At 34.4% G+C, this 26,007-nt stretch overlaps 1 protein-coding gene across 2 annotated transcripts in view; it reads left to right on the forward strand.

The window, feature by feature from the left end:
* stk32c (serine/threonine kinase 32C) overlaps positions 1–26,007 on the forward strand; it is an 83,925-nt gene that overhangs the window by 54,431 nt on the left and 3,487 nt on the right. For both annotated transcript variants that reach the window (XM_088635033.1, XM_088635032.1), the window contains exons 3-11: positions 6,536–6,687; positions 15,925–16,098; positions 19,414–19,451; positions 20,637–20,726; positions 21,114–21,217; positions 21,341–21,457; positions 24,404–24,529; positions 24,719–24,847; positions 25,451–25,518. In XM_088635033.1, coding sequence (XP_088491159.1) covers positions 6,569–6,687; positions 15,925–16,098; positions 19,414–19,451; positions 20,637–20,726; positions 21,114–21,217; positions 21,341–21,457; positions 24,404–24,529; positions 24,719–24,847; positions 25,451–25,518 — 965 coding nt within the window. In that variant the 5' untranslated portion in view covers positions 6,536–6,568. The remainder of the gene's footprint in view (positions 1–6,535; positions 6,688–15,924; positions 16,099–19,413; positions 19,452–20,636; positions 20,727–21,113; positions 21,218–21,340; positions 21,458–24,403; positions 24,530–24,718; positions 24,848–25,450; positions 25,519–26,007) is intronic.

Below are 26,007 nucleotides of genomic sequence, written 5' to 3' on the forward strand. Positions count from 1 at the left end.
TAGCTGAGGAAATGCTGTAAGGCTGGACTGCACTATACTTTACCTACCACACAGTGTTATGACAAGTGAGCTAGTGTGTTGCTTCAAGGGTGGAGACTGGGTGGTGAGAGGGATGGGAGAGAGATACAAGAAAGTCCTGGGTGTGAGACTCATACACGAGCGGAAGTGTGTGACATTAGGGTCTAAACTTCCTCCATAACTTCTGTTATAAACTCTCTATATAGGCAAGGTTCTTAATAGATGGAAGAAGAGATATTTATATACCGGGTATATATTTTAGTTCTTGTTTTAATTGGGTTTTGGTTTCAATGAAAAGTTTGTAACATGCCTTTGCAAAGAGGAAGGCCTTTTTCACAAAAGAACCAGAACAGCTCTCCATCTGTTAGTGTAGTAAAAGACATTCATGAATGTTCTGCCAAAATGTTACACATGCTAATTTTTTTTTTACCTTCCTCTGTACTTATTCTAATTTGAATTAATTTTTATTATGGAAAGTTTATATACAGTATTATATGAAGCTAGAATACCTATCGCTAGATTAAGTAAGACTATTCTTAAAACAAATATTTAAATCAATTTTATTGCAAAAGAATGATGTGCTATCAGCAGTGAAGCAATGTACTGGTATATTGCTTTACAGCCATATTATTTAAGCCTTAAACAAATTATTTGTATAGAAGGGATTGTATAAAAACTTTTGATTTGATTAAATTGATTTCTTATTTTTTATGTTTTTATTTTATCTGTTTTAACTTGAACTACATAATATTGATTTACTTTTGTTTGAGTCATCAGTCCTTTATTGAGACAAGGTAATACATACAGTATTTATTTCTGCATACTTTCTGAAATTTAAGCCAGATTTAGTAATGTATCCTTGATAGTTTCCAACTTCTTTCTTAATATGTTATTTAATTATAGATATGAAACAATATTAAGAATAGATAAGCAGAGTGTGCCTTTGTGTTCTTTTATTGTATAACCAAGGGAAAAAAATCAGGGCAAAGCTATCCTAATAATAAACTTTTTTATCTCAATACATAAATCTTATTCTGCCTGTAAAAAAGTAAAATACACTAATTCTTTCAGGCAGTGTTTAATTTTAAAATGATCTACTTTGAAATGTATTGTTTAAATAAAGGCATGCGAAAACAGTAGGATCTGTTTGTACTTTAATTTCTTGCAGACATCTTCTTCAAAACCTCATCATTTCTGTCTGTGTTTGAATGGTCTTGTTTTCAAAGTTCTGTAGAAGCTCCTGGCACTTTCAGCATTTACATGACCCAGAAAAGACAGCTTACAGTTCCTGGCTTTACTAAATTTAAACTCTGAGTACCCTTTCCTTCCCCACGCAAATCCCAGGGGTTCCTTTCAATGACAGCAATTGATAGGGGCTCTAACTATAGGAGAATCAAGGGGATCGAAATGCTTTATAAAGTAAGCACCTATGTGACCTTGGCAAACTGCAATTCATTATAGTGACAGGAACTGTTAATATTTTGGAACAGAAAATATGGAGAATATTAAAATCCTACACAAGTTTTGTATACTTCTGTATAAAGATGACACAGTGCTGCAATATAGGGAGCTGTTGCTTGTAAATTCAGTAATTTCATGCATAAATTAACACATTTAATGATTATGATTATGAGTAGTAAAAGCAGTAAAAGTAATCCTTTAAAGGAAATGCTTGGGTTTGATAAAGCTGCATTTTTCTTAGACTCCCTATTCAGAGCAGCCAGAGCTATTTCTTCAGAGCAGGAACAAAGCTGGAAAAGAAAACACACTACTGCTCACCAAACTATTGTTCTAGTTCCTATTCTAGTTACTATTGAATCCTTTAATCAACCCCAGGGTGACTCAAAGGACGTATCACCTGATTTTAAATACAGAGCATTCTGTGTAACTGTTTCTGAGTTTCCTATCTGCTTGCACCATATGTTAAGTTTCAGTAACATGTTATCTTCAAACCTCTTGTAATATCTCTAAAATGAAACTTCTAGTGAAAACAAATCTAGGTTGCTTTACTGAAAACATTGCCAAAACTGGGCAGAGAGAAAAAGCATGGCCTCATTTCATAGTATAAGGCAAAATTCCAATATTCAGCTTTTAACCATCTGGACAGACTGCACAGCAGTTCATCTGCAAACCAACTTTCTTAACCGTTTTCAATAATAAGCAGGTTATTTCTGTCGTAGATTTTTGTATACCATGATGCAAAAATAGTAGTTTAGTTTAACACGCGAGCACACAGTTTAGATTCTAGTTCTACAATGTGAGAAACCTCAGAATTTGATCATTATACCGTAACCTTACTGTTGTGTCTTATATTAGGTTTTTAATATTACTTTTTTCAAATTCTTCTATTAAAAATACAAAGAGGAAGGCAAATACCACACATCTTGGGTCCACCTGTTATTTTTAATTTAAAAATAAGTAACACCTGCAAAAATTTGATTTTCTGAATTATAGCAAAACATTTATCTTTTGTACCTGTCATATATTGTTTTTCAGTAGTTTCTTCACATGGAAGGCACTGTGGTGTAAAGTTAATTATTTATACCATTCCATAAAACAGGTGTATTAAAAGCTAGTCAGTCTTGAACTGTTTCGACTATGCGAGCTCAACCCTTCCTTATTTCGATTGGACTGCAAATTCATTTCTTTGTTTTGTTCAGAAAACTTTATTATTATTTTCTTGATGAAAAAACACAACACTAAAAAAAGATAAGTTAACTAGTCATGTGTTAACTAGTCACATAATCAGATACTTCCATGCATATGAGTTCTTGAGTTCTACTTCATATCAAAGTAATATATTTTAATGAATAAAAAATCTCATAAAAATAATAAATAATAATGATACTAGTGGTAATAACACATTGAGAAAATAAAAGAAATTAGCTGAAACATGCAGCAGTTAGTGCTTTCCCAATAGAAGTACACAGTTTTACAAATGCATGAATGAGTGGTTTTCTTCCAAAGTAGCATTTCCCAGCAGAGAAACAGTTGATTAATTTAGGTCCCTAGTTAAAAAAAAGCATTTTTAGTCTTACTAATCTGTTGTGCAGTTTTGTATGTCAATCTTATATCAAACCATCATAATATTTAATACAGTACAGCAGCACTCTCCCCCCAGGATTTAAACCCACGACCTTCAGGTTATGGTTCCAGAAACGCAATCACTTCTCCACACAAGTGCCTATGCTGCTAGTTCATTAAACATAAAATGTACATGTAGTGTAATTAGTTAAACTACTAATTACTAAACTGGTTAATTTGATCTCCTTGGTAGGATACCCAGCACCCCAAGGGGTCCGCCCTATCACATTTTGATTGGATGTCTGTTTATTGCGTAGCATAAGAGAAGGGGAAAGCTATAAATACACTTAATTCCTTTCGTCTATAACAAAGTGTTTTGGAAAGGCTAAAGAAGTGTACTCTCTGGAAAAAATATGGTTATAGACACCTTAAATTACATTTGAGTCATAATAAGTAATAAGTAATACTCATAATCTGCACTATATTTTTATGATTTGAGGGCAGTTTTCTGGTTGATTTTTCAGGCAGTTATGGGCCTGAAAAAGAATGCAGGGAAAACAAAGATAAGCAGTTTTAAAATTATTAGGAACTTTTGCTCTGAGGTTGGTAGTGAGAAGTTGTGAAACAGGGTAGTTATTTTTCTAGCTGATTAACTCAAGTGGTAGATTTATGTACTTATAGACAATTAACCAATCATCCTGCTCCATGTGTTCTAGAAGCTTTGCTATCATAATAACGAGACATAATTAGTATCATCTTCCCATGGGTTTTAAGTCTGAACTCCTTTAAAGGAATGGTTCCCTACTCAAAATCGATACTCCAGGATTTTTTAATACTGACATTTTTTTTGTTTCAGCAGTGAAACATGAACCAAGGGTCACAAGTTTAAACCAAATCTGCGAACAGGAGGCACTTCATGATACAGATGATTGCAGGGATATGGAAGAAGCTACCCAGCTATTTTGTTTAAACCAATGCTTTGGCTTCTTTCAAGAAGCTGCTGGATAAGATCCTTGGATCAATAAGCTATTAACTTCCAGATTAGTTAGATGGGCTGATTGACCTCCTCTTGTTTGTAACCTTTGTCTTAGAGGTGAAAAGTGGGTGCTCATCTTAAATAATCCAATATTATGTACTGTATACCAAACAGGCATATTATATTGTTCAGGTGGGTAGCTGTGTCAGCATGCGTAGGCTGCAAAGGAACAAGTAATAGGTTTATTCCATGCTGAAAAAAAAGAAGAAAGAGAACAGAATGTTTCGGCCGTGGAGCTCACACCTGAAGAAGGCTCCAATAAACCTATTACTTGTTCCTTTGCATATTATATTTTTGCAGATCATATTTTATATCCTTTACTGATACCCTTCAAAATGAATTAAGCCTCCTTTGGTATATGTTATTTTTTAATGCTAAAGTGCACACCCAGTTTATAAGACTACACATTAAAGACTGATATTTTCTGTCTGGAGCGTTGGATTCCATAATTTTGGAGCTTAGCATACTCATATTATGCTAAATTATTAAATCAATATTGTACGTTAATAGGTCTGTAGAAAATTCTATCATTTTGAGATCAGGTGTAATTTCAGAGGGATCTATGCAGTTGAGTTTCACTTCTGGCTTGTGATATTAAATATCAAATGAACTATTGTGGAGCTTTCCTTTGTTCTTACTTAAGCAGTGCAAACTGAAATGATGAACCAGATGCATCAGACTTTAGAGACACATTCTCAGTTGTCTCTTTTGGTCTATTAAGTCACAGACCTCCTATGCAGGGAGATCCTTGGATCAATTGAAAAATCTATACTATTGAAAAATTGTGTGCTACGTGGGAGTGCAATAGACAAATGAAAATCAAACAACGTAACTTTGCAATGCAAAAAAGGTCTTAAAAGGAGTATTGCCTTAAAATAATTTGCCCATGATTGCTATACATTCAGTTTTCATAACCTGATCATTTTTTGATTCAGAAATACATGTTTCTAGTGCCACTCCTTCATGACAGAAATTGGCAAATTGGCAAATACTTGGCAAAGGAACTGTTATTAAATGTACCCATATGTGAATTTGGGCATAAAAGAAGACTAATAAACTTTAATTTGCAGCTTTTTCAGGAACACAGAATGTTCTAATGCAATGCATTTCTTTAGTCAATTAATCAATCAAGCTAAAGAGCTAGAGAAGTGGGTTTCATACTCAGTAGGGACCTCACCACATAGAAGCAGACACTACAGTATCACATTGGAGAAGTAGGTGAAAGCTTGTAAAAAAACGGGCCTGGAATTTTACACTAAAGTTTCTAGAATTGTCCTTTGTAAAGTAAAATGTGGAACTTCTGGGCTGCTGCTGAGTGCTTCTTCCCAGAACTCCCTTATTGTACATGTGGGATGGTAACTAGGTCGACAGCCTTCATACCAGGATGATTAAATGTGCATATTAACTGTAGCAGAAAAAAACAACAACTTTTTGTTCCATGTCAAGAACTCACTAATAAATCTTGAGTAATATCAAGACAAATTGGGGCTTACAAATTAATACAGTATGCAAAAAAATACAATCTGAGATTTTGTCATCATGGAATAGTAGACCCTGTGAGTTATCAACTTATGTGAGCAATACGCTTTTGCAGTTTAGTTTAATCAAGAGACCTGGGTTACAGAAGACAGTTTCATTTAGTTTAGTCATTCATTACATTTCTGCAGTGCAGGAGGCCTTTCTCGATTTTTTGTTGCTAGCGAAGCATGTCAGATTCCATGTTACACTTGACAGCAGCAACACTATTCCATTGTCTTTTATATTTAAAGGAACAGGAAACTAATATGTTTAATGACTCACTCAATATAAATACCAGTTTGTTGTGTGGATGTTTTGTCATATATTGTAACTTACATTGAAATATATTAGTCTGTAAAATCAAGATTTTAGAACGCCTTGCATATCAATCTCAAAATCTGACTAACAAGGAGAAAAGGAGACATTATAGAATATACTTTGTTGTTTTTTTCATGTGACATTTGACAAAGATGTATGAACCCAAAGAAAAGGATTCTCAAGATATGGTGAATATATCTGATATTAACACATTGTTGCATACAACCCATCATATTCTCTGCTGAGTTGCAGAACAAAGAAAAATCAGTAGAATTGAAATGCATTCTAAATTATTGTAGAGTTAGAATGGGGACCTACTTTAGTATGCAATCTGAAAAAGTAAAAGGAGAGGCTTATACCATGCTGAAAGTTGAGAGAGATAGCAAAACAGAATATTTTCACTGTGAAGCCTTTTTATGATAGCTAATGTACAGTTCCTTAATTTGAAGTCATCTGATCCCAGTGGTAATACACTCAAAAACTAAGTATTCTAGGGCACAAATGGGGAATATTTGTTTTCACACATGTGATCTGATCAACTAATACCAGTACCTCGACCACCTGAATTCCCTCTGTGAGTACTTCTTGACTTTCCTGTGATGACACTCTTCTTGTTCGCAGGTGTGCATCGTGCAGAAGAGGGACACAGAGAAGATGTATGCCATGAAGTACATGAACAAACAGCAGTGCATTGAGAGAGACGAGGTCCGAAACGTCTTTAGAGAGCTAGAGATCCTACAGGAAATTGAACATGTATTTTTAGTAAACCTCTGGTGACTATCCTGCATTTTTTAATTACTTCTTTTTGTTCTGCATGCTATGACAATAGTGTTCTGTCAAAATGGGGAAATTGTGCAAACAGAGGTTTCTGTGGTAATACAAAGTCTTGAATACCTTGAGTTTCAGGATTTCTGCATGTCTGTTTTCTTTTATACTTTAAACTGTCTAATTTTGCATTGGCTTTGAAAACTGACCAAAGTGACTTTGCATGAAAGTCCCGACTCTTACTGCCCTGTCAAACCTTTGTACTTTCGTATATTCCAGCTATAAAATAATTGTTAATAATGATCATTTTATCATTGGTAGGAATTAAATAAACACGCTTGAGAGAGCAGTGTAGAATCATGAAAACAAGGAAAATCTTTCAGATAATTTGGTTAGCGACCATTCAGATTATTTTGCAATTACCTCTCAATTACATTTTAATCTCTGCTCTTCTTCCTTAATTCGTAAAATGACAGCATGACAGCATATTAAGTACATTTCTGAAAAGGTCTGATTTCTCCAGCTCATGATGGAAATGGGACACTGAGCATTGCAGGCAAGAGCAATTTGCACTTTTAGTTATTCATCTTGCTAATGTAGATCACTCATTGCTGAAGGAGTTGGCAGAGGAGTGCGTATGGCACCCTGTCATCCCTCATGCAGCCATGGGTGGCAGCCAGACTTTGCTGCGAGGGTTCGGTAAATCAGTGGCTTGCTTTTTTTTTCAGGTCAGAAGCTGTTCTGTCCCTACACTCACAGGTTTCCATGGAGACGAACCTGCATTATGATTTTCTTTTTTCTAATATCTCATTTTGTTATCAAAATGAAAAACAGAGCTGATTTTTTAACCATTATTTTGGACCACAGATCCTCTGGGTTGTTCTAAACATCCATGGCGGATAACTGAAATGGTTACTCCTTTTACCTTACTATTTAAAGAGATTCTAACGCTGTACTTTGAATGCCAGTTTACTAAATAAGCATCTTTAGAAGCTTATACAAGGATCTAGGTTGTTACATCAATGGTTCCACACATCCAAATTTAAATTAGGGTCTTAATGTTTTCTAGGCCTGGCTTAAAAAATCTAAAATCCCAGTCTGACTGTAAAAACTAAAGGCAATTCCATACATTGTGCAAATACAATAAGGAAGATTTTTTTACTAGCATTTCCGTTCATTCCCACCTAGATTTTATTTAAAGCAGTTTGTCATTTAGGGTTTCACTGGATGCCTTTAGTGTGTTGTTAAAAAAAAACTTTCATTAGTTATTCTTTTTTTCTCAGGTTATCTGAAAGAAACATTGGAGCTGTCAAATCTGCATTGCAAAGCATATCAGTGTACTTCAGCACAGGCATAAATTCATAGTCACGATGAAAATGTGGCAGCTATTTTATTAAAAAGACTGGAGTGAATAATAAAAACTGTCCACAGTTTATTTATTTGATTAATAATCCTTTGTGCTTGAGGTATTGTTAGTATAACAACTAACTTGAGGGAATTACAAGCCATTCATACTGTTCAGTATGTTTAGAGGGCTGTATATAGTCTTAAATAAAATGATTTATTAGGTATTAAACATCTTAGTCTGCAAATGTAACAAACTCTTGCTGTAATTTTTAACAATTTCATTGTGCCCACACACACATGCAACTCAGAAGAAATATTATCAGGCAGTGTAGAATAGCATTTAGCCAAGTCAGTAAAAAAAATGTTTTAATACAATTTTGCTCAGTACTGTACCTACCCTGCCTGCCTAATTGTGTAATCACTCAATTATGTATCTTTATAATCTTTTGAATATTCCCTATCTTTCTTCATCCCAATGATTTTCAAGCCTGTGTCTTTACTGGGCCTGTATTAATGAATTTTTTACCTCCATATGTTTGTAATAGTTTTCCACCCTCTCTGGGGAGACTTTTACATACCAAAAATCACATGCTTTACTTTCATAAAGTAATACTATAGTATATGCACCATATCAGTTTCTTAAAAAATATTTTTTGTAATGAAATGTAGATTCCTTATTTCTTTTCATTCACATGGAAGTAGTTTTCTGTATGAAATTACAGCAGCTGTTTCAGCTATTAAATGAAATTATACAATAAACACTTAGTTTACATTGTATCAATATGCATATAATTAAAGAAGAATCAGTGTACAGCAATTACCTGTGGAGTTTTATATGAAAGTGAGTTTCAGTTACAAAGAAGTGCCCTAATTAAAAGAAAACCTGGATTTCTACTGCAGTTTCAAGATACTTGTTTTGATCTCCATCTTCTCTGCTTTTGGATAAATAAAGTGAACCTTCCACAACAACAAAATGGAAATGCAAGGTATGAGTAGTCAGCTTTCATTAGAGTTTATGGGAACCAGATTTCTGTTTTATTGATAGCGCAGTAATGATGTGCCAGATGCAGTGGACTAATTGCTTTTGACATTTTAGTGGAAACAGAGAGTGGAAAAGAAGATTAAATTAGGAATGTATTTAGTCATTGATTATCTTAGTAAAACTTAGCATCCTTAGCATATTTACCCACACAACGTAAAAAGGCTTTGGAAAGATACTCATTATTTTATTATACAGTATAAATCTTAGTTTTTCTTTTGTTCTTCCAAACTATACAAAACTGTCTTTAGCTTTCAACCCTTCACATGTAAAGTTCATAAATAATTAAAGTGATTCAGGGTAATATCCCAGATATGGCTTCATTTCTGAAAATGGCAATGCATTCTTTTGCAGTGTAGAGGACAGGGATAGATGCATAATCTATCATTTACTTTATAGTACATCCAAATGTATAAAATACATATTTATATCAATATTAATAGATTAATTATTCTATAACTGAAGAAGGATTGTAGATTGCTACATCTGGAGGTTTTACAGAATCTACGCCTGTACAATTTCATAACCAGTAGAAGTTGGTAGTCAAGTCAAAGAATGAACCTACATCCAGCCCTAGATCCAGATATTATGAGATAAAAGGACAAGTTTGAGGAACTGAATAGTTTTAGTCTTGGACAGACGGCTACAATGGAACCGGATTGAAAGGTACTGACTATCAACCCAGTGCAACCTTTTCACAGTCAAGTGTAAAACACTCATTTAAGTTTGGGAGGATGGCTATATCCTAATCTCACCCACTTCCATTCACATAAGTCTTGCACCCAGGACTTCCGGTATGCATTTCTCTCACACACCTCACCTACACTCTTGCAGAAGCTCCCTAGCACACTCCTTACAATGATGATGAAGGTTTGGGGAGCTTTATCCTCACAGCTGGGCTACTATTCCTTCAGCTACGTGAGTCATGACAAATACATTCTACACAATTTCATCCCTCTATCATATTCATTTTCATCTTTAAATGACAAGATCATTCTTTTATGTCTAGAGGGTCTTAATGTCAAGACTTGATTTACAACATTTTTTTTTGCAAAAAATCCCGGTAAATTGGTCTTGGAAAGTGATATCTTATACCATTCTCTTCTAAGATGTCTCACTGGTGACCTTATTGCACATATTGTGATCTTTACCATAAAATCTATCTACGGTGCTATCAGACTCATTATTGTGAACTTTGCTGATTGGCTTCTCTGCATATGTGACAAATGCTTTACAGGTTTTAGTTAATTTGGCAGAGCTGTAATTGGGAACATGCCTTCCTATCTGCATAATGTGATGCAGTTCTCTGTGCCATCTTACAATTTAAGATCAAGTCATTTTAATTTGCCTCTGCTAATGATTGGAATAATTTGCATAGTGAGCTGAAACTATCCAGTATTATATCTGAGGGTTACTCTGTTACATAAATTCTAAAATAGACTGTTTTAGTTTCTTTCATTGCTTTGCTTTCTTTGCCACAATGATGTAAGCCTTTTGGCCAGGCTGTCATTGTAAATATTTTTTTCTCACTTGACTAGTCTAGTTAATTAAAGGATTAAAAAACACAAACCAGATGATACAAGAGCAAACTTCAGGAAAGTGCAGATGAAACTAAAAACAAGAGTAACTTTTTTCCATTAATGGTTTTAGGTGTGTAGAAACACCTATCCAGCCATATTGTTGAAGTTGAAACCCTGACTTCTTTCAAAAACCAGTAGGCTATATGGGATAGATGGCCTCCACTCATTCATATTGTTTTTTTTGTTCTTGTGTTCTTATGTACATGATAGAGAAAGATGGAAACCAAATGAATATTTTAACTATACGGTACTTCATACTGTACATACAGTATAGAGTTTTTGTAATACAGTGTGCCCTTTCAAATAGTCTGTAACGAGCTGTGTCTAGTGCACCCAATACCTCAGTGTTAAACTCTGCTTTAGAGAAAAAATAAAAAAAGTCACAGGTTTTGAAAATGTCAAATCGACTTTTTAAAAATAGGGAAAAAAATGAAAACCTGAATTTTACATCCACCATGCTCCGTAGTGCACAGTACTGACCAGTTTAGGTACATGGTCTACAAACAGCTTCTTTGGAATATGTACAGAGAAACGCTATGGGGAGATATACAATGACATTCCATGCCTCTTTATATTCAGCATAGTAAAATATAGCAACACCCTTAATAATTGATTTATAATGTTTTTTAAATGTTTATGCCTTTTACTACATAAATGACAGTGATCAAAATAAAAACTCTACAGCAAATTATATTTTTAAGCATTCATATGTTTTTTTGTCTTGGGAAGAATTGTTTTCTGGTCAGTTCTGGAAACAAGATATTCTGGCTACAGTACAGTCTAATAGTACTAACAATCTATTTTTTCATAAATCTAAAATAAATGGGCCTATGTTACACTCTTACACTGAGAATAATAAATTACAACAGATAAAGTATACTTTTATGTGCAGTATCTATTATAAGCATAGAATTTCTTCTTAAAGACATTTTTAAAAGATTAAAATAGCTATTAAAACTTATTCCTCAGTATAGACTAAGGCACCTCTTCAGAGAAGCTTAGGCAGTTATTCTTGACAGGAATATCTTCTTCTAGGAACTCATTCTGTGTATTTAAAACAATTCAATAGTTCATTTCATTGGTATTTCCAACTTGAATGTCCCTAATTATCTATTGCAATGATGGCTCACCCTGTTACTTGGCACAAAATGCTTACTTTGCATGAATAGTGGAAATGGAAGAGTGAATAATGGAAAGTATTCAATTGATGTGCTGAATCCTGAAAACAATTACAAGTAGCTTGTGGAGGCACAGACAAATGTTGCATTGGTTTTCTGGCAGTTATAATGTCTTAGAGAGAGTGACATAAGAATGAAAGAGAAAGGAAGTCAGAGATGTGTTAGATAAAAACATGAATAAGGAATGTTTTCCTTAACACAACTCTATGACAAGACTAAAAAAGGAATTAAATTACAATAAAAAACAAAATCTAAAACTGAATTTTAAAATGAATGAAGTGTTTCCTAAAATCCACCTGATGTATTAGGCTTTAGAAGTCACACCCTTTCCAGAGAAAGAATTTTCCATGGCAGAATCATCTGAGTGCCATTTTGATTATCTAGGTTAGATACGTTTTAAAGAATTTTAGAGAAACTTTGTTCCATTAATTCCATTTTATCTCGACCTGATTATTTCAGTTCTCTGCTAAGTGCCACACTGGTAACAAGATCTTGCCTGTCAATATATGCTATGATTATGAATTTTACTGTGTTCTTAATGAATATATGGAGGAGCTGCCTATGTCCTTCTGTACTGACATGAGTTAAGACTCTTGTCATCTTATTATATCCCTAGTATCTAATTAAAATAATATTATTTATGTCATGTACTAACTGATATCATCAGTTATTTATGTTTATGCAGATTTATTTTTTAATGCTGAGCTGTAATTTTTAATTTAACCTGATTCAATACATGAAATGCTCATTTAAGAAACAATATATGAACTTTAGAAGGCACACCCTGGAACTGTGTGTGAACTGTATATATACATCACATCCCTGCAATCCACGTTAATTCCTAAGGACATGACATTACAGTTCGGTCTGGATTTGGTCAAGTCATTTATTCATGTTGGTGCAGAAGTTAGCAGTGCTGCCTTACAGCACTAGAGCCCTGGGTTCAATTCCCCCTCCCCCATTATCTGCAGGAAGGTTGTATATTCTCCCTGTGTTAGTGTGGGTTTCCTCTGAGTACTCTGGTTTCATCCCATGGTCCAAATACTGTACATACTGGAAGGGTAATTAGCTTCTGGGAAAACTGGCCCTGATGTGAACAGGAGTGCATGTCTGTTTTTGTGTGCCCTGCGATGGACTGGTGTCCCACCTTGTGATCATTGCTTGCTGGGATAGGCTTGGGATATCTAGTGAGCTTGGATAAAGTGGTTAGAAAAAGGAAGGATGGATTTATGACTTGAAGAAATCCTGTAGGTTTACTTCTAAACCTGTAGTCTGAATAGCAAAGTGCTGATTTAAATAGCTATGGAAGAATATATCTGACAAATTCTTTTTCTCCTTACTGTGAAATTTGAAGGTTAGAAAGTCAATGTCCAGGTCTTTGCATTCCTTATGTCTGCTATTTATGAGACACAGAGATTAAGATGATGTGAAAGCAGGTACAGTACTGCACTATCATACAACTCTAATTCTGGATTATAACTGGATGTGGATGGAGTGAAGTAAGACAACACACAACAACTGAAACATTGAACAGCACTGCAACATGATATATTTCCAACTTTATCACTGAAAATATGAGGGTAAAGAGCGATAGCTCATTCATATTATTATCCGTTGTGTTGTTTCTTTCATTCTTTTTAAATGCAGTTTCATAGTGTGCTGAGGTTTTTACTCTTATTTACAAATATGATACAAAGTCATCAGCCAATGGAGACCTCAAGGCAATTACAGTCCCAGAACCAACAATTTAATGAATTTCTCAGTTTATATATTTGATTCTGTATTCCATGTTACATTTGCAGTTTTTTACTCTTTTTCTCAGTTCTGATTGATTTGCAGCATCTGTTTGAAGTGCTTTGACATGGTGTGAACTGGACAGAACAATGCAATGCTTCCAATCATACTCCAGCTAACGACAACACTCTCTCTTGCAAAGTAGTACAGTAATGGTGTTTTGGGGAAAGGACGACTATAAGACTTTAAGGTCTTGGAAGCATAACCATGACATCATTTCAATTTAGTAACACTGATTTTAGTGTACTGTTTCTCATTTTTATTTTTCGCCACCCCTACTTTAAAACATTTTCTTTCTGTATTTTGATTAAAAAACATTTCTGATGAAATAGTCTCTAAGAAAAACCAACTAAGTAATTAGCATAAAATAGATGATTTGTGAAGCTTGCAGTAAACCTTATCAATCAGATTCATAATGGGAGTGGAGCAAGCTAAATCTTGAAAAATACAGTATTGACCTATGTCAGCACCATGTCCAACCTTTAAAAAGAACGGCTAGGTACCACTTTAACCAAATGAAGCTTTCACCGCTTTTAAGCCATCATGCTGATTATAACAGCCACATGCACTCAGGTAATGATGTGAGATGGACTGAAATTGATCATGAACACAAACTGAAGAGACAGCATTAGTGGTCAGAGTAGCAAAATATACTGTACCACTCAAATTATGCCTCATTCTATGCTATTTTCAAGACGTTTGGTAGTAAAATCTTCTGTGCTATATTTCCTACTGTATTATTAATGTATTCATTATGCTTATCACTTCATTACTTTTTTGTAAATCTTTACTCTCAGCCCACATAATAATCTATGCAGTGTTTTATTAACAAGTACATATGAGCACTTGAGCACATGTATGAGTGTACTGTCAAAAGGTATTCATGCAATCAACCTTGTAAAATGTTTGTTTGTCATGAGGAGTAACCAGATTACTTTTGTAATATTTTTTATTGAACAGTAGTGACTTTAAAAAAACAATATGAAGTACTCTATATCTTTACAACCACAGATTACCTTGATAGTGTGCGACATTTAGAGCACTATATCATACAAAGCCAATAGGAGTTAAAACTGTTACCTCCTTTTCTATGAGTTTTGAGTATTTCATAAATCAACAAGAGAATTCCATCTGGCTGATGTGTATTCATGCATATCCATTCTGTTTCTTTCATACTGGCTTAATTTTTCAGTCACTGCACTCTTGTCACCGTCTGTCTTCTCCATACTAGTATCCATAAGAGTTTAAAAGTGACATCTTCTCTCGAACTAATCAACCATTTCTTCTTTCTGAAATTGACTAGCACCCTCAATGATCAATACTGATGTAAAATTAAGGATGCATTTTATATTTAATGTTTATCTGAGCTTTGTAGTACTCTGAATATATGATGTACAATATCTCTCGTAATAATAATTAATGCCTTATTGACATAATTTGTGCAAGTCACAAATACATTTCTTCGAAAATGTCAGAGAAGTAGATCTAAAATCAATTTAGGAGTCCAAATATAATACATTAAATACATCAATTATAAAGATTGCTTTCTTGACATATTCCTTTCTCTTCTGAAATAATTGTGAATATTATAATTATTTTTATGAAAATGATTATTTATATTGGATGTACTGTAGATAAAGGGTCATAGAAATGTCTTAGCTACCATAAAACATTAATGTTTATCTGAAGAAGTAAATATAAGCATTAGTGTCTATAATAAAACAGTTAAACTTTAATGTTATGGTTAAAAATGAGAGTTCTGCTTTTTGATCTGGCTTTTGAACTGCAATAGCACATAAGGATGTACCCCCACTGTAAAACTCTTCAATGACTCCAAAATCTAACCTCGTCGCTTTCTAGGGAATGTGATTGAGAAAAGGATCTGAGTCTTGCGCAATCCTGCCATTCTGACACAAACAACTTTAATTTACTAATTTTAACATAGGAAATAATTTTATCATTAGAAGTCTTTCTGAGAATGTAAAAGATCTTTGCAGAGGTGTGTGGAATCCTGTTTAACCATATACTGTATGTAAAGCTTGGAAGATAAACACAGAGCATCTACTGTATACAATTCTAGTGTTGCAGAGCAAGCATGCTGGAGGCTAAATGCTTAAAAAGCACTCTCTCAGCTCCATCATCATCAAACATAGAGTTCATTTATGCCAAAATCAGATGGAGACAGACCATTTCCCCTTTGCTCTTATGAAGATAAATTAGATGTGGCTGTGCTCCAAAGACTGCAATGTTGTGTAGGTGTGGTATGATGATTTCCTGTAACATTACGTTGATTTACTGCAATTGCAGGTACTCCTTTCAGGATGAGGAAGACATGTTCATGGTGGTCGATTTGCTGTTAGGTGGAGACCTGCGCTATCATTTACAGCAGAATGTCCAGTTTACTGAAGAGGCAGTCAAGCTCTACATCTGTGAAATGACCCTGGCTCTAGATTATCTACAAAGTCAGCACATTATTCACAGGTAATAGTCTGATATTGTATCTCTACCCATATTAGATATCCATAAATTTATAACACTACCAGGAAGAATATTTTCTGCTGTGCGAACCACAGGCTTTACAATTCACAGCTTGATACATGAAGCCACTAGCTGCTAGTGGTTTTACAGTAACCTCTCAGCATCCAATCACATTAATTTGCATTACCTTCTGCTCTTTTGTCTGTGCTACCTTTGAGCTTTATTTTCTGGACTGGGATGTCTTTTCAATGATAATTTTATTAGGATGTATTGTAACTCTCTGTTTTATACAAATATGTTTTTGATCATTTGTTTTTAAGACATACTGTGCTGTATTTTTATTTTGTGCTTCACGAAATACTAAATATACCTGTACATGTATTCCAGATTTAAAATGGATTCATTGGATTGTCAATGTGAAATTTATGCTGCTCTAAATAGCAAGTATTGTTTTTGTTGGATTATGTATTTTAATTATCAGTAAGAATTTGACCTTCTTTTTATTTCATAGTCACTTCCCACGTTCTTTTTTTCTGTTAAAAGATAGGAATACATTTTTCATAAAACCTGTCTTTTTTTCTGCTGTCATACTGACTAGAAGTTTCTCTGTAAAAGGAATCTGCTCTTCCCAGAAAACAAAGTAATTCAGTGCTACAACATCTGTAGTACTCCCCTGGTCAGCAATTTTGTTCCGTATTGTGGTTTTTTGACGGGAGAATACCATGCAATTATTTTGTTGCACCAACTTTGATTAAGTGTATCCTAGCAACACAGTCTGTAATACAGCCTGCAGAGCAAAAATTAATACACTTAAAGAATTTTGAAATCCAAACAATTTCTCTATGTTCTGTCTACGTTCTGAAGAGTCATATAGGAATAATAAAATCATCCCTGTTCTGCTGCCGTGTTTACATTCATCATTGCTTATTGGCTTAAAAGTATGAATTATTGAAGTTCTGTTAATGCAAACCCACTGGTTTTACACTTAATCTTCTGGATGCTGTATTTTGAGCCTGCTAACATGACATTTACATTATTTGTTTTTATCTGTAAAATATTTCTACCTTACAAAAGTATTCAGACCCTTGCACAGTTTTCACATTTTGTTGGTTTTAATTCTGGGATTCATGACACTTTGAAGTAGGAATTAATATTGTTAAACTGATTGTTTTTGTATCAAAAAACAAAAAAGAAAGAATGGATAATATGAAATAAAAATAGAAAAATCTTTATGGACTATAATATATGCTTGAGAATAATGATAATTTTATGCTATTTGTTATACAATGTACAATGAAATATATTTTCATTTAATGTTTCAAGCAACATCAATTGGCTTTCCTCTGGTTTAAATTCTAGTCTCAAATGCACTAATCTAATTTCACAATTCACATTTACATAATATACTTAAATGGCAATTTTCAATGTTTTGGAATTTACTACTGAGTCTATTAATGAGCCAACATTTGAAGCAGCTTGCAATTTGTAGCGTGTTTGTTTTGAATGCTGGTTTTCTGGGCTACTGCTAAAATTAAGAATGAGCTACTATAGGAAAAAAATTAAGGCATGCTGAAGATCAATAGGACAGCAATATAAACAAATCGGTTGGAGAGAGGTTGTGATGTTCTTCTGAGCTGTTATTTGTCATGGACTACATGGTGGAAAAACACATTATGGTGGGAATTACTTCGAATTACATGTGACCTAGAGTCTGTGCATTGATAAAACTGTAACCTTTATAGATGCCCTTTTACCTTATTCAATATGTAACTTTGCCATCAGATGTTGCCATTTTATGTTAATATTTACCACATCAACCACTTAAGCATTTGTTGCCAGATTGGAACTTCTTCAAAGAGTGCCTAGAAAATAAAAACGCATTTGAATGCATCAAAGTCACCTATACATCACTAATGTGCTGTGCTTTTTGGCAGCTGAAAGGGTTTTTGAAATCGATACAATTTAAAGTTGGTTCAAGCCTTGGACATTTAATCCAAAATATATTTTAGTATGTTTTAGTCTCACAAGTTGGTTCCAGCTTTGAGCTCTAGGTAGGTTTTCTTTATAGTTGTGGTGTGAGAATCTATAAAAAGCTGCCCAGCTATGTTGAAGCCAATACACCGGCTTCTTTCAAGAAACATCTGGATGAGACCTTTATATTTATTAACTGATCATTGAAAAAAAAAACAAAATGGGCTGAATGGCCTTATTTGTATTCTTATGTTCTTAAAGGTGCTAGTATAATAAGGACATACAGTATCTGTCTCTAATAAAACCCAACTATAACAGCAGTCTGAATGATTTTCATGGCACATCAGTTTAATTCACAGCCTTAAGAGTACCTTGCAATTCCTAGAATTATAGTACTGCATAGCTCTGCAATGAGATGCAGTTTGAAAAAGCTCTTCTAGTTAAAATAAAAACATTGTAGCTGCACCCTGGTGGTTTAAGTTACTATAGAAAAGGCATATTGCTCATCTACCCTTCCCCTTATGTGTTCAGAATCTAATTGCATACAATTATAAAAACAACTTCAGGTTTTGGCTGAAGAGCTATTTTGGTACTTTCATGACATTTGTGTTTTTTATAAATAATTCCACACAGAATTGGTTAACTTCACATTTATTCAGTTTAAATAATTCCACAACTGCACTCTTTTTCAAGATAAATGGAGATATTGTCTCCCCTTATCTGATATGATAGATTGGTTATTCCTTTAAATTAAATGGAATTTTAATCTAAATTCCCCCATTGTATTACTCTGAAAAACATTAACAGAATTAATCAATTCTGGCTTCAAAGACCACTCACTTGCTGTAGTCATTTGCATTCCTATAATTCTTTTGAAAGGTGTAGATCGAATTTTCAATGTGGCTATTCGTATACAGTATGCTGTTATTAAGAAAATGGGGACGATGAGGTATTTGCTTTTACGTCTGTTAGGTAATTTATCCTTAGGCTAGATTGAGCTACCTGGGTAGAGAGGTTGTTGTATCTTTGTTGAAGCAACTTCACCAAGATTGTTTCAGCTGAATAAATGGGTATAAAAACATATATTAAAAAATAGAAAATTGTAATCTCCATACATGACTGCATAAAAAATCCAAGCAAATTAATAATAGAAATGCGCACCTTTAGGTAAACTGACAGATGCACAGAAGCTGTTGAAATAAAAATCAAAATGCATGGTTTTCAAAAGATGACATTGCAAATAATGCATCTTACTTGTATTCAGTATGACTTAATTGCTCAGGTTATCTTCTTTCATAATTTCTTTAATAAATAATGTTATATTTTTGCAATTTTTCTTTCTAATAGGGATATCAAACCTGACAACATCCTACTTGATGAGCAAGGTAAGAGATTATTTTTGTACAAATTTAAAAAGCAATTACCTTCTATAAGAGCAAAGATTCTTTCTTAGCCAGAAGAAGTCATTTATAATGGCACAGCACAGGTCTCTAATCTCTTGAGACAGAAAGAAATAGTTCAAGGTGATATACTGTATACTGGATGTACTGTAACTGAGTTAGACCATGTGAGGCTTCTTTCACATTACTGTGCCAATATTCCTCTGACAGGGCCAGAAACTGTTGTAAAAATAGTAAAGGTAATGCTTTAAATACTAAAAGAATAAAATCAAGGACATGCTGGTCCACTTTCATACATTTTATATGTGTGTCCATATTTGTTATTGTATAGTATAATCTAGACAGTAGAGCTTTAGGTCAACCATTTAGGACATGTTGCTATACAGTAATCTTGTGAGAGACACATTCCAATTAAAACACTTCTGCTAAACAAATATCTATCACTTTATCCACATTTTATAATAATGCAGCAAAACTGAGAATTATAGTCCAAAAAATTACAGTTTCATTTTATTCTGTACTGTCATTAGTATGTCTTTTCTGTGCCCAGGAAAGAAGGCTTTGGTCTGAACCAAGTCAACAATTCAATGTATTAAACACAGAGTGTGTGTTTTTGCACAAATGAAATCCACCGATGGGTTGGCAAAGTTCAGTAGGCAGATCATAGCTTTGATTTAGCACTAAACATATTTTAAATACTGAGATTTGAATGTAAATTATAATATGCCAACCATATTGTGTCAGACCCCACCCTTAAACAAAGTAACTCATGGAAACACTCACAACCGTGATACTGGACAGTGCAGGCTGGCTGAATTGCAGCACTTAAAAAGGCCTTTCAAACAACAAGACACTGTAGGAGCCTACACAGACTGCTACCAAAACAAGACTAACAGTTATCACCATGAGGCCCTTTATATCCCTAAACATATTAGCCACAAAAGACAATGTGTAACCACCAACCACAATCTGATTAATTACCACCCAGTGTGTCTATTTACAAATGATATGGATATTTCATGGCACATGAGCTATTACAGTCCATTCCAAGACAGGCATGCCACACATAAAGTACATCTTAAGATGCAAAATTAGACTGTTGTTTTGGCACCTACTTGCATAATATTTCGTAAAGCAGCATGTTTGTTTAATTTGACTTTGTTTTTACAGGACATGCACACCTCACTGATTTTAACATAGCAACAATAATTAAAGATGGAGAAAGAGCAACTGCTTTAGCTGGAACAAAGCCATATATGGGTAAGACCCCCGCTGTTTCCATTTCCTATTGTGTGTTATTATGTATTAAACTGCAATGAATTTTAAAAGCAGTAAACAGTTTCCTAATAATTCCCATATAATACTTGATTCAAAGCAAAAATAATAGAATAGAGCTAAAGAAAGACTGGAAATAATGGTCAATTTAGTTGAAAAAGAAAGTATTTTCTGTGTCAGTGATGTGAAGATAATCATCTGTTTTACTTTACATAAATAAAGCTTTCTTTGTTTCTGATTTTCTCAAGTGGCTTGAGAACTTGTACACAAAATGTTCCCACATGCAATCTGTTTATGGAAAAGCGAGAGTTGTGACCAGTGTTGCAACTCTGTGGAACATTGACATTATATTTCATTTTGTTTTTGGAACAGCACCAGAAATATTTCATTCCTTTGTGAATGGGGGAACTGGCTATGCCTTTGAAGTGGACTGGTGGTCCCTGGGAGTGACAACCTATGAAGTTCTCCGTGGATGGGTAGAGTGTCTGGTCAAAAGAAAGACTTGGCTGCCTGTGATTGTGGTGATGTACTTTGATGACAGGAGAGGCAATCTGATCTGTCTGAAATTATTGACTTGTTTTTCATGTTTTTCCTTTTAGAGACCATATGATATCCATTCCAGTAACACAGTGGAGTCATTGCTGCAGTTATTCAGCACTGTCAGTGTGCAGTACTCCTCTGCTTGGTCAAAAGACTTGGTGTCTCTACTTAGGAAGGTGAGAGAAATGGATGGGCTTCCATGTATTTACTGTATTAGTATTGTTAGTGACAATAACAAGCTACCACATTGCATTTGGACACTACTCATGTAATTGTGGAGAAATACATTTTAAAACAATACAATTAAACAGTTTACATAGGTATAATGACATTTTCATTTTCAAATTCCCCATTCATTTGAATTGGGTTTACACTGGTTGTTAATGGCCTTGTTTATACCCTTGCTGTAATGTTTTCTGTCTTTTTTATTGTAATGAGATTTTGCAATGCCCTCAACCTTGAATTCTTGTAAAGATCAATGAGGCATTTTTGGCATATCTGGCACCACACAAAGCCAAAACAGAAGGTTCAGTCTGTATCAGAGACATAGTGTTACTCCACGCCCCCCGAGGAATCGGCATTCCACCTCACATTCCAGCACAGTTCCCAATTAGCCCTTTTCCCCAGCCTATTTAATGCTGCCTCACACTCTTCCCGGTGCTCAGTATTAGGGTTTTCCTGGCTAGAGCTACTCCCAGTCTCATTGTTATTCACTACTTGGTTTTTGCTTCCTGACCCTGGTTTGTTCTCCGTCTACGTCTCCTGGTTTCGGTTTTGGTACTTTTGTCTGGTTTTTACTCTCGGCTCACTTATGGATTACGGCTCCGCCTCTGGTTATTTGTACTTTAGCACCGGCTGGTTTACCTTCGGCTTTCTGACCTCGGATTGTTCTTTCGACTGCGCCTTTTGGAGTTTGCCCTGGTTTTCTGCATAGGGTCCTCAATGCTAATTCCTGACACATAGTTGTCTGGATGACAACAATGAGACCACAGATTACCTCCTATGCTAGCTATTGGAATTAAAAGGTAAAAAAAAACTTTTAGTCTAAAGTATGTTCCACATATTCAGTTTGAAATAAAAAGTTTTTCAGAATTTCCGCTCTCAAACATAATTGGAGTATCTGATAATGGTCAAAAAGTCTAACACAAATTACAATGCAATAACTTTATTTGTGGTCTTTTTTTTAAAGGTTTAGTGCACATGAATATCATTCCTTTTAATACCTGATTATTATATAGAACTGATACTTGCAATACTTGATACATTTAATGTTTTACAATACATTTATGAAACATTATTTATTTTCTGTTTTTTTTTATTCTACAGAAAGATGATATACATTTTTACATTTATAATCCCTCAGAGTAGACTTGTTTCATTTCCATATTATCCTAGTCTTGGATGACTGTCTCTTTCAGAGGCTCAGATGAAAACATTTTCCTTGTGTTAGTTAAACATAACATAAAATAATTCCCTGCTGAATGAATGCTCTAGAAATGTCTGGTACTGCAGGCTGAATTCAGGTTGTGGCCAAGGAAATAGTACTATATTTTAAGTGTATAATTAATTTTATTTCCAATTATTACAATCGGTATTGATTTATCAAATTATTTACTTATATAAAATAATTTATTTTAGTTCATTTCTGTTTTCTGATTCTAGCAAAAGCAAAGATTTTGGCTGATGAGAGCCCTCTAATGGACATTTAGCAAAGAAGCTAAGAAACTCAGGGCAGAATTTGAAAAAGTGTGAGGGGATAGTGTTTTCTCTACTCTTGTATGAGAGCAAGAGCAAGTATAGGGAAATAAAACACATTTGCATATCTGTAATTTTACTGTTTCAGTGACAGATCATTGTCAGATACGAATATAAAATATATTCAGGAAGCAACAAGAAAAATATGATAAAAATATTATTAGATGATTAAATTCTTTATGAAATTCTTACTGTATAACAATTTCATAAAATAACAGCTTAAAATGTTCAAATGGTTTGGGACTTATGTTTAACTTGTTTTTAAATTCCAAACACTAAAAAAGAAAAGACTCTATGAAAATGGTAATAGAAAATTATTTAAGAAAATAAATAATTCAGTAGATTAAAAGTTCTCCACACTTGTTTGTCATTTTTCATGGTTATGTTGTGGTTTTCGTATTTTTGTGGTTCATATTTTTTGTTTCTTGAGAGTAGTTCCTGATTGCCTGCCCAGTTTCTATGGCCATAGTATTTCAATATACACCACATTTCTCTCAGTACTATTTCTAATAGTAAAGCCCTTTTAGTATTAAAAAATAGAAAGCTTTACTGTCTTAAATCTATATCTCTGATGAAGAATTATGCTATATTCAAAGCAAATATGGAGACTTGTTATTAAACAGGTTTATTTGTCGAAATCGGTCTTTTCTGTATCATAATTTAGCACTGATATGATAAAACTTGTAAACTGCTTAATTCTGGAATGCTAATAATAATAATTAATATTAGTAATTGCTTACACTTACTGTATATAGCACTTTTCTGGACACTCCACTCCCCTCCACCACTACCAATGTGCAGCCCCACCTGGATGATGCGACAGCACTCATCAGCTATCAGTGGGGAGGAGAGCAGAGTAATGAAGCCAGTTCATAGATTGGGATTATTAGGAGGCCCTGATTGGTAAAGGCCAATGGGAAATTTGGCCAGGATGTCAGGGTTACACCCCTATGCTTTTCAAGAAATGTCCTGGGATTTTAAATGACGACAGAGAGTCAGGACCTCGGTTTTAAGTGTCCCCGTCACTATACTGGGGCATTAGGACCCACATGGACCGCAGGGTGAGCACCCCCTGCTGGCCCCAATAACACGTCTTTTAACAGCAACCTTAATTTGTCCCAGGAGGTCTCCCATCCAGTTACTGACCAGGTTCACACCTTCTTAGCTTCAGTGGGTGGCCAGTTTTGAGTTGCAGAGTGATATGGCAGGCTGTATACTGTATATATCATAATATATCATGAATATCCTTTTTAAAAAGATTTTAGTATTTATTGCATGGTGCTTACCTTTTGCCTGCTTCTTGCCCTTTATTGAATCCTCAAGAAATAAAATATGCATTAAGAAAGTACTGCATTTGTATTTTGCAGCTACTGACTGTTAATCCTGAGCATCGCTTCTGCGGCCTTACGGATATGCAGACCTCACCATACTTATCTGATGTAAATTGGGATGCTGTCTATGAAAAGAAAGTTGAGCCTGGATTTGTTCCAAATGTAAGCACACTTTACTATCAAACACTAATAGGCACCAGATGAAATGTTCATTGCTCTGCAGTAGCTTCTAGTAGTTCCTCTACCAAGATCTATGACTGACTGTATGGTTTTTGACACATTACTCTTACAGACTACAGCAGAATTCTGCTTCAGAGCCAGTTAGCAATCAAGTGTGTCCTGTTTTAACAGAAAGGCCGTCTGCATTGCGACCCCACTTTTGAGCTGGAGGAGATGATCCTGGAGTCGAGACCTCTTCACAAGAAGAAAAAGAGATTGGCAAAGAACAAATCAAGAGACAACAGCAAAGACTCCCAGTCAGTAAGTAGACAGATGTTCATTTTTGTTCTCTTTCAATTGTTCTTTTTTTTCCGGTTTTCACATGGGTCTGTGTAAGATTGAGGATGAACAACAAAAAAAGTGGTTATTGAGAAGCAATGGCTTTCTCAGAATAAACTTTTATTTAAAAGAGGTTTGCATGTTGCAGGTGTGATTTACATTAATCACACAATGCTACTGTATATTCATCAGCATGGGTTGTGATTATGTGTGTTAACAAACTGTATTCAAATGATCCAACAAATGGAGTTCTAAACATAAGTTTCAGAGGCAGGTCAGATCTATTCTGGCCAACTTCTGCAGTCTTAACATAAATATATATATATATTACTTCCTGAACTCCTTGCACATCTCTCTCAGACAAGTCCCACCATCCCGTCTTCACCCTTGGAGCAGCTCCTTAGTTCATTCCTTGAGAAAGTGAGGGTGGGTCCAGTCAGCCTCATGCTTTCAGTTATTCTGTCTTTCCCTCTCCTAGGCGAGCTACATCAAACAACCACCAATATATTTTGTCTATATCACTATATACATTATGTCTTTGTAACTCCTCACCTGTGCTGAAATATGTATGTATTGTTATTACAGGAAAATGATTATCTTCAGGAGTGCCTTGAGGCTGTCCAACAAGAATTCATGATCTTCAATAGAGAAAAGTAAGTACAGTACACAAAGAATAATAAGACTCCTGGCTAACCATGCATTCCTACAGTGATTATTGAAAATAATGATTAAATCACTATAATGTATGTAAGGGTTGCTTTAACAGAAGTGTTTTTTTACATTGCAAGCCACAGTGCAAGCATTTAGTTTTTCTTCCATTACTTTACTTTGTAATTTCTGTTTTTTGTGTACAATATAAATATCTTAGAAAGACAATTTTTATTGGAGACTAAAATTGCACTCTATAAGTGTGAATATTGGTGTATCAGAGTTACACTACATCACAATTGTCAACTAATACATTATTAAGGAACATCTGAATCTGAAATTTAGAAAACCTCCCAGATGAGAACTAATATTTTATGGCTTTTTGTGCCACTTTACTGCTACGTATCTCCATTAACACTTCTTAGTATATTTTAATTAATATTATTCTTTATTCAGTTTAACTAACATGTATGTTTCATATATTGTTTTTTTTT

The sequence above is a fragment of the Lepisosteus platostomus genome, chromosome 6 (assembly GCF_059453375.1).
Source record: "Lepisosteus platostomus isolate fLepPlt1 chromosome 6, fLepPlt1.hap1, whole genome shotgun sequence".
Classification (NCBI taxonomy): Eukaryota; Metazoa; Chordata; class Actinopteri; order Semionotiformes; family Lepisosteidae; genus Lepisosteus; species Lepisosteus platostomus.